This window comes from Pan troglodytes, chromosome 6 (genome assembly GCF_028858775.2).
Source record: "Pan troglodytes isolate AG18354 chromosome 6, NHGRI_mPanTro3-v2.0_pri, whole genome shotgun sequence".
In the NCBI taxonomy this organism is placed as follows: domain Eukaryota; kingdom Metazoa; phylum Chordata; class Mammalia; order Primates; family Hominidae; genus Pan; species Pan troglodytes.
Window position 1 is genome coordinate 75,952,178 of NC_072404.2, and position 14,604 is coordinate 75,966,781.

The following is a 14,604-nucleotide window of genomic DNA, read 5'->3' on the forward strand; positions in this document are numbered from 1 at the left end:
TTGGGATCACAAATACACAGCAGAAACTATTCACAACTGACAACCACAGATCCATAAGACAGAAAGGCACCATATTCAAAGGGCAGAAAGAGCACTGAAGTCATGCAAGCAGCTGTAAGTAATAGGGTATCATATCAGGCAGAAGTAGCAGAGACTATCAGGAATACTTAGAAATCAGGCAGATGGTGGCCATCATCAGATCTGATTCTATTTCATGAAACACCACAGAGTGGAATTAGGGCATAGTGACAGCATCCAAAGATCCAAGGAAACTTAGCAGAGGCCTAGTCCCGTGTAGACAGAAGGGGACAATTTCCATATCTATAGAGCCACACTGGCCCCTAGGATACAATTCGGAATCATGGCCTCCCAGATCTAGTGAACTGCAGAGATTCCAGCTCAGAATGAGCAATAATATGGGAGCCCAGCAGTAGTAGCAGGGCCACTATATGTACCCAATGAGGAAAAGAGAGTCAAAGGCTCCAAATATGCTTCCTATTGTTGTTGAGTTTGGTCCAGGGACTGATAGGTTTGCTGCAGGTGGGAGTAGATTCAGTACACTTTTGTTCAGGCAGAAGCAGAGGAGGGAAGGAAGATGTGGCAAATGCCTTCTCTTTATAAACTGGAGGGATTATAGTGGTGCCTATGCAACTCTTGTTCCAAAATCAACGCTTTAAGAATATTTAGGCAACTTTAAAAGAAATACTTCTTCTGAGCCTGGCCAACATAGTGAAACCCCGTCTCTACTAAAAATACAAAAAAAAATTAGCTGGGCATGGTAGCAGGCACCTGTAATCCCAGCTACTAGGGAGGCTGAGGCAAGGAGAATTGCTTGAACCTGGGAGGCGGAGGTTGCAGTGAGCCAAGATGACGCCATTGCACTCCAGCCCGGGCGACAGTGCGAGACTCTGTCCAAAAAAAAAAAAAAAAAAATTCCTCTTCGGTGGCTTTCCAAATCTATGGAAACCGTACTGCTTCCTGTTAATTCCTATTCCTCTCCAAAAATGCTTGTAATATTTTTAATAGTATGGTTGTGTATATCCATTTTAGCACTGGTGCAATCTTAATTAAGGTTGTAGAAAAAGTATAGAATTTGTGGAACGTTGTGTAACTTTGAGAATCCTTATGACTGCATTTTAAAGAAATAATTAACAATAAGGAATAACTAGTAATTTTTTCAGCTATAGAGAGAGATATGAGAAGACGAGGACACAGGAAAGATCATGGCCATATAAAAATCAGGACCACAGAGTCACCACAAATTATCAGAAATATTCTAAGTCAAGTATACATAAACTTGACTATTTTCTTAGAATGATTTTAAAAGATTTAGCACAAAAATGGGTTTCATTTCAGAGAATCAAAATCAATAAACATTTTAAGTGAAAAGTAGTACACAATTGACTACAACAAAAAATAAGGAAAAGTCTTGGGATTGAATCAACCATAAATGACCTGTTAAATGTAAAGTACATTATGACTATATAAGCAAAATTAAAAAAAAAAAGGCCCAAGACCCAATGAATTCATCAATTTTTTAAAAAGAAGCATGAGATCAAAGGTAGAACTAAGTGGTGAATTTCACAAAGTAGACCTAGGCAATTTCAAATTGGCTGCTATACTTTTCAAGGTAAAGGACACAAACCAAAGGTACCTATATATACTTTTCGTGATATTTATTTCAAGGAGACAGATCAAATTAAAAACTTCAAGAATGTTTTCTGCCTGGTAAATATTCCAGCAACCCACATAGGCACAGACTCAGACACTTAGTCCAATAGAACTCCAAAGAGGTTTTCCTGACACTGAGAAGAGGGGGTGAGTTTTGGGGGAAAAATTTTTAAAAATAAAGTACTTCCAGTCTATATATTGTAAACTCACCTATTCAAGGATTTGTGAAATTTAGAAACAGCCTAATAAAAATTCTAGGACAACTGAGTTGTCACAACGTCACAAGAGCACAAATTCATATTGAGTGACTTTTCTAGTAATATGAACAAAACCAACATAAATTTCCCTCAACATATCAGAAATAATATATATTCTATTTAGTTCCAAGAAAGAAAAAAAACTTTTATAACTTGAGAAAACTCAAAATATATGACAATCTGTCACTAAATTAAAATAAGCTATAGTAATAAGTGACTATGTAAAAAACCCACTACAACCATGCGTTCATCTTCACGTACAAAGGCTATTTCTAAATGGGTCGGAGTAAAGCTTTGGCTGATACATGCTGATGGCAGAATAGGGCCAGAAATGAGCCAAAGCTGTGTGTATTCCAAAACTCATTGATATTTAAATCTGGAGTGGGTCTTTGTGCTTACATTTGAACATGTTGTGAGAACATGAGCCTCCTGTTGCTTTGTAGTAATACATGCTCATTCTTACAAAATGTTTGCCTTGTATGGTTAAGGTATTTTACTGAGGCTATAAAAGGAGGGCATATTACTTTGGTGGGGGTAGAGGAGAATCAACACAACTATTTTGCTAGTGCACTACTGCTAATACATGTCCTGCAAATAGAAGCATGACCTGATGGGGAAGCTTTAAGAGACAAGAGTAGTAGAGACGTTTGTCTTATGACTTGGGAGTGGGAACAAGGTATTCCCCCATATGTATGTATTACTTCCCCTTTGCTGAAATAAGCGCAAGAAATAACTAATGGTTTTCTCCGCTATAGAGACAGAGATAGGAAAGGATACAAAAAAGACCATGGCCATAATAAAAATCAGGACTACACAGTCACCACAAATTACCAGAAGATGAGAGAGAAATACTCTGTCAACTATACTACTGACATACACTGGAATGTCTTCTTAGAAGAAATTTTAAAGGATTTAGTGAACAACCAGTTATTATTTCAGAAAATAAAAATTAATAAAAATTTTCAGTGAAAGGTAGTATACAATTGGCTATTATAATTGGCTGTTTAGTTCTTTGTACTCTTCACAAAATTGCAAGATATTTTTTAACTTTTTATTTTAAAGTAATTAAAATTTCACAAAAAACATGCAAAGAAATGGACGGGAAGGTCATGTGCACCCTTCATCCCGTCCTCATTCTCAATGTTAACATCTTGCAAAACTGCAATATTAAAACCAGGAAACTGACAATAGTACAATCCATGGAGCTTTTCATAGAATCCATAGATATTTCACCAGCTATACATACAGTTATTTTTGTTTGTGTATGTGTGTATAGCTCTATGTCATTGTATCACATGTGTAGCTTTGAGTAACCACTAGCACAATCAAGACACTTAACTGTACCATCACCATAAGACTCCCTACTGCTACCACTTTATGCACACCCCACCCTCTCCCCTTCCCCTCCCTAACCCCTGGCTACCACTAATCTTTCTCCATAATGATCTTATTTCATGAAGGTTGTATAAATGAAATCATTCAGTAATGTATCTTTTTAAGACAGATTTTTTTTTTCACTCAGCACAATTTCCTTGAGGTTCATCCAGGTTGTTACCCATAATAACAGTTTTGTTAGTCTTTATTGCTGTAGTCTATAGCATGCTTATATCACAGTCTGTCCAAACATTCACCCATTGATGGGCATATGGGCATTTCCAGTTTGGTGCTATTACAAATAAAGTTGCTGTGAACATTCATGTTCAAATTTCTGTGTGAAAATTAAATTGCAACATTTTTAAGGGAATGAGTGGTGTTTTATTCACCATTGTATTCTCAACACTTCATATGACACATAATAGGTAATCAAAAATGTCTGTTAAATGAATGAGTGAACCAAAAAACTGCCTCTAAGTGGCAGAAAATAAAAAAGGACTCATCTGTTGGGGGAAGCCTAGTTGGGAGGAAATAGGCCAAGAAGAGGTCTTGAAGTGGCACTGGTAGTTTTAAGACTACAGCAGTGTTTCAGAAAGATTTCCGACACACGAACAAACACACATCAATCAGAATATTTTTAAATTTAATTTAAATATTGAGCTTCATATTAAGAAACTGTTTGGATTAACAAGCTATAGCTGACCTTTTTAAGAAACAACTGGGGAGACTTCCATTTCTAGCCAAGATGGACTGAAAGGGACTGGATGTGCCCTGCTTCCTGAAACAACCAAAAATAAACCCCGACAAAATATATGAAACAATGGTTGTCAAGACATGAGCTATCAGACCACAAAGAACGTTGATCCCTGAGGGAGGTGAATCCTATGAAGGCTCTGGCTTAAGCCCGTGAAGGTTTCTTAGCAGTGGCACAGGAAGGGCAACTAACTCAAGGGAGGCAAACTCCATGAATTGAGGAAACAGAGCTAAAGATATGGGATAATAAAGTAGCTAGAACTTACAGGACAGAGTTCAGGAGAGAGCAGATGCACAGACAACAATCTCTTGAAATCTGCAGAGAGTCTCAGAGATCTGGATATGTGCATGAGGAAGCTACCCAAGGCTGAGGAAAGAAGCATCGGAAATAATTATACGGGGAACAGTACCTGGCACCTTCCTAGGGCTGGAAATAGGCCTTTTCTCACCAGTCAGAATGGAAAATCTCTTAATTCATATGCAATTAGGTAGAACCTCAGTAGTGAGAAGTGAGGTAGACTATGCACTGCTCTGGTCTCTCCTAGCTAACATTTTAATCCCAAAAAATTGAAAGCAAAAAGAGCCAAGTGAATCTATCTATATCTAGCTGGTGGCATAATCACACCAAAAGAAACAATTTTACATGACTTAAAACCTCAGTAATACATACATCTTTAAAGAGAAGAAGGGGGCTGTACACAGGGTGTACACAGGATGTGTACATCACTACTGATGGTAGTAGTCTTGGTATTATTATTCTGAGCCTGTTGTAAGTGTATTTGTAGCATAAGCAAATAAGTACGCTACTGTCATTAAGAATTAAGATTGTAGGATGGTCGGCTGGGAAGAAAGGACATTGATATGATACAAGATTTATGTGACTAAATTAAAATCCTGTTGGCCTGTATATTAATAGGAAGTATTAGTGTGAGCTCCTGATGTATTTAGTCTTAAAATTAAACATACACATGCACACTCTCACACACACACATACACACACTTTTTCTAGCTCTTTCCTTTGAAAGGGCCTAGATTAAGGACAAAGTCAGTAGCAATGAGCTCACTAATTTTAAGATTACGGTTTTCAAGTACTAGTTCCAAGACAAAAAACTAAAATTTCTTGGATAATTGCCTGCTTCCAGGTTTGGAAAGGAAATATTAAAGATGAGCCTGTTATATTTTGTCACACCAATTATCCTGGAAGCTCTCAAAAACTTGAGGTTCTTTCAAAAACACAGAGGAACCAACTGAGATAAACTTTGACTAATCAGAGATGTGGCAAACTGGGCATTCATAAGTATGATAACTGCAATAGCTTGAAGCGCATTAATGTTCACAATGAAATTTTTTAAACCATTGGTAAACTTTAGAGGATGTTAAGGAACCACACATTATATTAAGAACTGATAAAGGGAGAGAATAAAGCATCCATCCTGATTTTCTTATATAAATTGAAACTCTAACAAACTAGTTTATCTTTATAGAAGCATTCCACCCAATAAATAAACCAGAAATGACAATTATATTGCCATTTTTCAAGCTCTAAGGAATAAATAGATGTAGGCAATGATCAACAACACCTGCTAACGTCACAAAAAGAGAAAGAGCCAGTAGTCTTGTCCCCCATCCCCTAAATGAATTTCATCAAGTTTCTAGAGTCTTCACTACCCATTAACAGGTAAGAAACAGGGCTGAGGAGCTCATTAAATGACTCTGCAGGAAAGCATCAGCAAATGCAGACTACGGAAAGCTCTACAGCACAAACAATCCAGTTTCTTAAGAAACAAGGAAAAATAAACATAAACCTATAGATTAAAAGAGGAGACATATTAACCAATTACAATGTATGGACCTTATTTGTATCCTGCTTCAAACAGTAAAGAATACAAAACTTTCGGAGACAACCAGAAAATTTTGAATATTGGTTTTGTATATTTGAGAATAGTAAGAAAATGTTGACTTTTTAAGTGTGGTTAATTTTCTAGATGTGGTTCATTTTTAAGTTAAAAAAATCTTATCTTTTAAAGATACAGACTGAAATGTTACCAGATAAAATGATGTCATGTCTGGGATTCACTTCAAAATAATTTGAGGTGGAAGTGGAAAGTGGAAACAACAATTATGAAACAACCTGGCCCATGAGATGATAGCTGTCGAAGGTAGGTATGGTTATACAAAATTTCATTACACTTTTCCCTCTACTTTTCTAATATATTCTGAATTTTCATAACAAAAAGTTAAATACACTTAAAAGTAGACAAATACATACTAATTTGAGGTGGTGGTTAAGGACTCAGAAGTTACAGTCCATGTGTCTGAATGAAAGTACTTTCTCAAACATGCAGATATCAGAGATTTGTAGGATTCCTTCAATGGAGACCCATGTTTTCTCCACACAGAACACTGGTTTCTGAGCAAAAGTAGGCCCTCTTTCTGAAAACAGATCTGACAATATGAAAGTGGTTGGCTACTTAACTGAAGATACCAAAAGGAAAAAAAAAAAGGACACCAAAAAACTGGGTCTACAAATGTGGTTGTTGGTTCTCCTTGTTTTTTTTTTCAAATAAGGCTCGGTTTAGGAGCAGTCTAATAGAGTATGTGACTGCTATACTTCCAACAGTATCTTTGCAAATAAATACAACCCATACAATTCAATTGTCCATCCCACTTTTCCTGTTTGTTTATTGCTCTTCAACAGCAGTTTCACCTCATGCTTTTTAATTTTTTCATCCTGAGGCAAGGAAGAAGGATCTTTAGAGTTGTTAAAAAAGTTTCCTGAAGTCAAGTAATTCATTAGAAAGTATGTTTTATCCAGAATCCTATTGTTTCACTGCAGAAGGAACACTCAGTAGCTTGTCCAAGGTTATGCCAAAGGAAGTCTCCTCTCTCTCGCTTATCTGAATCCTATCCTTCCAAAAGAACATTCCCAGGTCCAATAAATGGAGTTCCTAAAAGGACGGATGTCTCCCACTTAAAAAAATATTTCCCAGAGTCTCTAGGTTCAATGTCCTACAAATAATCAGCATTCAAGATATGAATTTACTAACTTTTAAAATCTATACAAATTTAAAATTTTCAATATTATTTTATACGCAATTATCCTATCTATGATATCACTGTCTAGCATTATTATAAAAGTATCATCACAAATCCTAATGATCATTTCCACTAAACGCCTGAAAAGGTCATGGGAGATTTAAATTCTGATGTGTGCTTTGGAAGTAGAATCAGCTTTTGGAGAAACAAGGCTAGGGAGCACTTTTTGAGGCCGATTACATTTTTGGAATTATTTGCCAAGTTGTATTGCCAAGTTGCATTGCAGAACTTGTAAGAAAACTTTTTCCTTTTTTTATTTTTATTTTATTTATTTATTTATTTATTTTTTGAGATGGAGTTTCACTCTTGTTGCCCAGGCTGGAGTGCAATGGTGTGGTCTCAGCTCACTGGAACCTCCACCTCCCGGGTTCAAGTGATTCTCTTGCCTCAGCCTCCCAAGTAGCTAGGATTACAGGTGCCTGCCACCACGCCCGGCTAATTTTGTATTTTTAGTAGAGACAGGGTTTCACCATGTTGGTCAGGCTGGTCTTGAATCCTGACCTCAGATGATCCACTCACCTTGGCCTCCCAAAGTTCTGGGATTACAGTCATGAGCCACAACACCCAGCCAATTATAACTAAACTTTTAAAAATATTTGTCCCCATAGTTAGAATTTTCATTAGTGTATTTATCTTTTTCATGTAGTCTTGTTTACAAAGGCCATTTTAAAAGTTGCTGTCCCAGGCTTATAAAGTAATTTTATAATGTCTTCCTATCGACCATATGAAAAGCATTCATCTCTGAGAAAGTATCATAAAGAAATTCTACTGTAATATAATTCAAATATTAAAGTAAACATAAAAAATTATATTGTATGACAGAATACCAAAAGAAATAGAAAATCTCTGCAAGAGGGTATTTAATTTCTGATGAAAACAAAATAGTACTCTTTACAATTTGGCCTATCACATGACAATATTTCTCAAAATCCTGCTAAATTAATGTTGGAGCACACTTCTTCAGGCATTAATGATTTCAGTAATGGTCAATGGTAGTTGATACAGATAAGAAATAACTGATAGTGATATCAAATCTATACATATTTGACTCTCCCCACATTTCTAAGTGATCTAGACCAGAGCTAGGTTGTTTATATAGTAGCCACTAGTTACATGTGGGCTATTTATATTTAAATTAATTAAATGTAAATAAAATTCAAAATTAAGTTTCTCTGTTGCACTAGCCATGTTTCAAGTACTCAATAGCCACATATGGCTAGTGAGTACCATATTGGATGGTGCAGCTATGGAACATGTCCATTATCACAGAAAGTTCTACTAAACAAGGTTGGTCTACATTAAAGAGGTGACTACTGATGAATGGAAAATCTCAAATATATACATAAATGTGTGTGTGTGTGTATATATATATATACATATACACATTTATTTCTATAGCAATTTTCCTTTTGTTATAGGAGGTTTCATTAAATATGTCAAATTTAAATTTTTTTTCTGGAAAAATTTATATTTTAATGTAAACAGTTAAAATTGTGCCATGAGCATTGTACTATAGATTTTCATTTCCCTTGTATTACAAGGAGAATGAATTCAAAAGATTCCATTTTCTCAAAATAGTGAATTATAACATTACCTGGTCTTCCCCTTCAATTAGCATTTTCTTTCTTTATAAACATCTATTCTAAGCCCTCTCTGCTTCCAATTTTACTCAGCCAAAGCCCACTTTTATTATGCAGCAAGGAAATCCCACTTCTGGCCTCAAACTCCACTTTCAGTGGAGTTTGGTAGCACTTCCGGTCTCAAACTCCACACTTGTGAAGTTTGTGAGTTACATAAAAAATTAAATTCCTAGCCAGGTCTTCCTATTGGGTGAGGAGGCCCTTCCAAAGTTCCAGCGAATTCCTTAGTCTGACAACTTTTCTCAATTCAGAAAGATGTGTTTGGTAACATATATTAAAAGGCAGAAATATGCAAATGCATAAACAATAGAATTTGACATAATTATGTGATAAAGTGAAATGCTCCTGCAGTTAGTTATTGAACATGAAGGACCTCTCTAATTCTTCAGAGAAACTGTGAGATAATCTCTACCATTTATGCTTAGCAAGGAGCCATGCTGCAGAGGAAAAGTAGAAATACACACGAGTGACAAAAGCAAAAATATATATATATGAAAAACTCTGAAACCACCCTCAATGAAAAGTAATATGTCTGTATTTAAAGAGTAGGTAAATCATATAGTGAATTTAGAAGGTAAAAAATGAGGTCTATAATTACATGAGTATATAGAAAATGTTAAGTGTTTTCGTGAAAAGCTATATAAACAATAATGAATAATCATTTCACATTGAAAATAATTTAATTTTAAAAGGAGATAGTACAAATAACAAAAAAAAAAGTCGAAGTATGGAAATAGTAGAAATTTCAAATATTTTAGGAATGTCTTTCTCCAGAGTAGCATGTTGTTTAGAAACTAAATTTCCACAGTAGATTTCATAGCTCCTGAACATGAATTAAAACTTTGATATTAGCTGCAGAAATGTACATTAGTTTGTGGGGAGGGGATAAAGAAAATAATGTGCCAACCTCCCAACAATTTCCCCAAACAGATTTTTGCATCTTGGTCATTACACTTACTTTCAAGATTCTTTTCTTGGTTTAAACATGTAATCTTGTCTCTTTGCTCACCTGCTCACTCTTCAAGCAAGCCTACGGCCAAATAAATTGCCATACATGTTTACCAATAAACCATTATTTTCCAAGGAATTTTTTCTTAATTTTTAAAATTTAACAAGTTTAACTACAATTAATAAAGTACTCCCGGCACAAGGACTCTGAAACATTGTTTGGGTCTTGGAAAAGTTTGAAACTTCCAATTCATTAGGACTTTGAGTAACTATTTTGTACCTAAGAATGAGAATTGATGGAGAGAGTGGTACTAAGCACATAATTTTATGAAATATGATGAAAACATGAGAGTTTTGTTATGACGCACATAACAATAAAGAACCTGTTTCTTTTTAGCAGGCTCCTAAAAAGTACCTCCCTTACAATTATTAAATAAAAACACTCACTTATTCAGTACTCAGCTAGCTTTTAAGATCTGAATAACAGAAGTACACAGTGAGAGAGGTACTTACATGGTTTCCTTGGATACTGGATGATGCCATTCAGGTCTATGTTTTTATCTGAAAGTGGTGCCCTGTGGAGAAACGAGGCTTGGTGAGTGGCTGTTTATACATAGTAAGTAAATAGGAACTTTGTTTATTTTACAAAGCATTTTTTATTTTGACCCAGCTTTCCTTTTCTCATCACACCCAACTCCTGTAAACAGCAATAATATGGTAGAACAGGTACTCTGTACAACTCTTTTTAACTCCACTTAAGAAATCATAATTATTAAGGCAGAAGCTCAGAATGCTTTGGCTAAGGATGTTACTCCTTGGGCTGCTTTATATATCTTGACTATTTTATTTATGTCAGACATATTAATGAATATTGCCTGCCTCTCTATTTTCCTCAAAAGGAATATTGCTCAAACCACTAATAAAGAAATTAGTCTAAAACATTCACATAAATGATAAATGTCCTTACCTTAACCAAAAGATAAGAGAACTCAAGCTTTAGCCAGTTTCTAAACATGAAGGGTTTCCATAGACCTTAGCTGCCATTTTACATGTTCCAGTGGCATCCTAGATTCCCAATAGTTTTAGTGCTATGAGCATACAATTTTGACATTCAGTCCCTCAGAACTACACACATTCTAATTTTGGTAGTATGAATAATCTCTCCTATGTGATAAGTTATTTAACCTTCTAATATTTCTTAGAATCGAAAAGAACAAATGAGCTGCAGCAAAGAATGGCAAATAACTTTTATGCTTAACACAATTTAATAACCTGAAATGAAGTAAGTATGTGCTATGTTTCCATTAAAAAGTTTCCAGCCACAATTAATTGAACGAAAACTTGTCTTGTTCCAAGATTATTCTTGGAAATGTAATTTTAAAATCTGCTTGAAATGACGAAACTTACTTTTTTATACCATATGAAAGCAATTTCATTTTTTAGGAATGATTTTTGGATAGACTTCCGATTGGATATTTTCCATCGGAACTAGCAGCATAGGGGGTCGGGAGGGGGGAGGGGAGGGAAGCAATTCTGTGTTCTTTTGCCAGCACTGACAAAGGTCTGGTTGTCAGTGATACCTTTACAGCTAAATTTACTCCAGAGTGACAGAAACAGGTGCACCTCGGCCTGCCAGACACTTGTGCAGAGAGATCACGCATCTCACGGCTTGACGATCAAGGGGGCAAAGCCTCGGTCTTCATAGAAAAGGAGAGGAGGCAAACGCAGCCCAAACTGGGGGTTTCTCTTCAAAGCCAGCTGGTCTGGCTTTATTCTACAGGAATTTTTTTTACCTGTCAGGGTTTGGACAACAAAGCCCTCAGCAGGTGCTGACGGGTACAACTTCCTGGAGAAGCAGAAAGGCACTGGTGAGTTTCAATTGCCAAAATATATTTTTTAATCTCTAAAAGTTAATTTTGTTGTGTTGAAAGAGGCACCACTGAGGTACCTGTGTTCACAAAGTTGATGAGACCATTGGAATCAGAGCCAACTCACTCAACAGTGGGTTTGCCTTATGTGAAAGTAAAGCTGTTACCATATAACAATTTTTTAGTTTTTTTTTTTAGGTTTAAAAAAAGATTCTATTTTTAAATATTGGTCTCTTTCATTACTGTTTTCAATATTTGGAAGTTGAAGAGTTAATTACATTTATAATATTACACGATTTAACACACATTTTAGTCTCCTTTTTATCTAATTCTGTCATAATCTTTTCTGAATAAAAAGTTATTTTCTAATAAATCTCCCAAATAAAAAGGTGTAATGGTACATACTATTTTCAAAAATTACATGTACTGGGTTTTTTTAAATGTGTGCATGCTACAAGAACATGAATAGAGAGAACATGCAATTAACTTTATTTTAATACATTTTTAAAATATACACTGCATGTATAATTAAATAATTTAAAATATATTGCATGTTTAATTAAATAAAAGTAAATTGTATTGTAGTAAATATTATTTAATAATTAAAAGTGGCAATATTTTCTCATTACTTTACAAAGAGTGTCTTTTGAGAAAAATCTTTGAAATTAACAACCAAGACGGTATTAAAGCATGTTTTTACATCACTGATTTCCAAAATTCGTATATTTGTATATTTTTTATTTTTATTTTGTTAATTCAAAAGTTTAGGCAAAAATATTTTTTTTAGAATAGGACTTTAATTAATGCAAAACATGAAAAAATGAGACCACATGTTAGGACATATTTTTAAAAAGTGATTCTATTTCAGGGATTCATTCTTTTAACTATGCTTCACAGCATTTCTCTACAAATTGTTGCATTATAGTAAATTGAAAACATTTATTTAAGCAAGTAAGCAGCTCAAAGCTAGAGCCTATACATAGTAAACATATGAAACCATTTTAATAACCAAATTCCATATTCACAAGCAACATGGGCTAATGAATTTAAAAGAAACAACAGTATACATTGATGAAGACTGCTATAAATTATTATGGATAAAATCAATTTTCTGGGCTGTGGGGGGTAGAATTGGTGCTTAAGAAAGAAAAGACTCCTACCAATATAAATTACTAATACTATGAGGCAGTTGTTTTATTCTGATGATCCCATAAATAACTTTAAATCTACATCCTTAACACATGATTTTATAGTGGAAAAAAAATAAGGTCTGACTTTTTTAATGACCACTGTACCTGAAATGATTTTTAAATCAGTGACGACATGGATATGCCACAAATGTATAACTAACATACTCTTTTAAACTGTTGTAATTACTGTTGAAAATTATGAAACATTTGTGGTTTAAAAAATTATCAGAAATACTCCACCCAAACAAAATAGCTAATATTTTAAAAACATAACGTTACCCACAAACATTTTAATGAATCCCTATTTTAAAACATTAAAACCCAAATATACTTTTTATTATAAATTGTTACATATATATTTCAAATGATTAAAACATTTAAAAATATATATGTATTTATTGCGATTTCAAGCTGCTACTTTCATATATATTTTGTCATGCTTCATTATGTTTCATTATATTGATTCAGACACCTGAGTAACTATAGTCGCTAAATTTTTAGAATAACTTCATTAGTCTCTTAAAGAATTAGTATGTATTTCATGCACTTGAAAATTTACTTATATTTTTCTAGTCTGTTAAATACTATATTCCTAAACAATCACAATATTTACTTTTAAAGATGATAGTTACTGCAAAACTGAACAACATGTGTTCTTATGTCAACTTCAGAATTGTATTTGTTAAGTTTTCACATGCATTACCATTGGCTATAATTATTACATTGTCATTAAGTATAAGCAAACCAAAAGCTTCTGCCAAACTATTGTTTATGACTCTGTCAATTATATAAGTATAAATGAAGCTATTGGAAATAATATTAAATATAGCTCAAATATTTCAAAATAACTACAATTTATCATTTTAGCTGTGCCTGAATTGTAGACTTAGTCTAAAATCCCATTTTTTAAAATTTTCATTATGAGAAGCTGTAAATTCTTGTCCACCATGCAGCTATGTTTGTCCTTTCTAATAAATCTTCAACATTGTGTCACAAAAAAACCTATGCCAACTCCCTCAATGTATGGGAATGGTTTATTTTAATAAAATATTGGAGTTTAAAGTAGCATTGATTTACACCTGCTCTAAATATTTAACATTAAAACATATGCATTTTAAACATTATTTGCAAGTTATCTTCCTATCTTACAGATAGCTTATTTACAGTGGAGAAAAATTGTTTTCCTGTTTCAGAAAGACACTTGGAAAAACATGTTATTTAACCTTATATATTAATAGGGAAAATCTTGATTCTCCCAGTAGTTAACTTCAATTAATTATATTTTAAATATCAGCCTATTTAATTTCAGTGCAACAAAATTTCCAGCTAAAATGGTTTACTTGTAAGTATTTAAAGCAACAAAAATATTTTGGCAGCTTTATATGTATCTCCTCATTGACCAGCCACCTGACTGACAGCTGTCAACTGTCCCTGTGCCAAATGTAACCCAGTAAAGATAAAAATTACATATTACTCATCCCTGTTGATAATACCTGGTGCCAGTAGGTTTTCAAATAGGAATAACTAGACTATAGATAAAAAACAAGTAAGTGGGGAATCATTTCTACTACCTACCATTCCTCCTTTGTCATTAACTCATTTCCCTTTCTTTTTCTTATTGATCCCTTTTCCCTTGCTGTCCATATCTACAGAGTTATTTTCCTTAAAGGAACTTTTAGAATATGTTACAAGTCTGTGTCCGTGAAAATACTGGGCAGCCAGGTAATGATGCCCACACATTTCTTTTAGTCATATTTTCTTTTGAGCTCATAAACTATTTCGGAGTTATGGGAAGAAAGCTTTAAAG

The 14,604-nt window shown here is 34.1% G+C and overlaps 1 protein-coding gene and 1 long non-coding RNA gene across 29 annotated transcripts in view; one reads left to right on the top strand and one right to left on the bottom strand.

The window, feature by feature from the left end:
* LOC112207914 (putative STAG3-like protein 4) overlaps positions 1 to 14,604 on the top strand; it is a 54,145-nt gene that overhangs the window by 21,226 nt on the left and 18,315 nt on the right. For 20 of the 27 annotated variants that reach the window (XM_063814408.1, XM_063814412.1, XM_063814416.1 and 17 more), the window contains one exon: positions 6,083 to 11,607. Coding sequence is in view for 10 of the 27 variants with exons in the window: in XM_063814412.1 (XP_063670482.1) it covers positions 6,083 to 6,142 (60 nt within the window). In the remaining 17 variants the exon portion in view is untranslated. Of the gene's footprint in view, positions 1 to 6,082; positions 13,922 to 14,604 lie in introns of those variants that run through there. The other 7 variants (XM_063814414.1, XM_063814413.1, XM_063814405.1 and 4 more) reach the window with 5 other exon arrangements.
* Positions 915 to 10,795, bottom strand: LOC134810445 (uncharacterized). Of its 2 annotated transcripts, XR_010158490.1 has the most exons (3): positions 10,707 to 10,795; positions 10,253 to 10,314; positions 915 to 9,821 (listed from the first exon to the last, which is right to left on the bottom strand). It is a non-coding gene; the product is annotated as an uncharacterized LOC134810445 (long non-coding RNA). The 2 variants fall into 2 exon arrangements; XR_010158489.1 differs by having other exon boundaries at positions 915 to 10,314.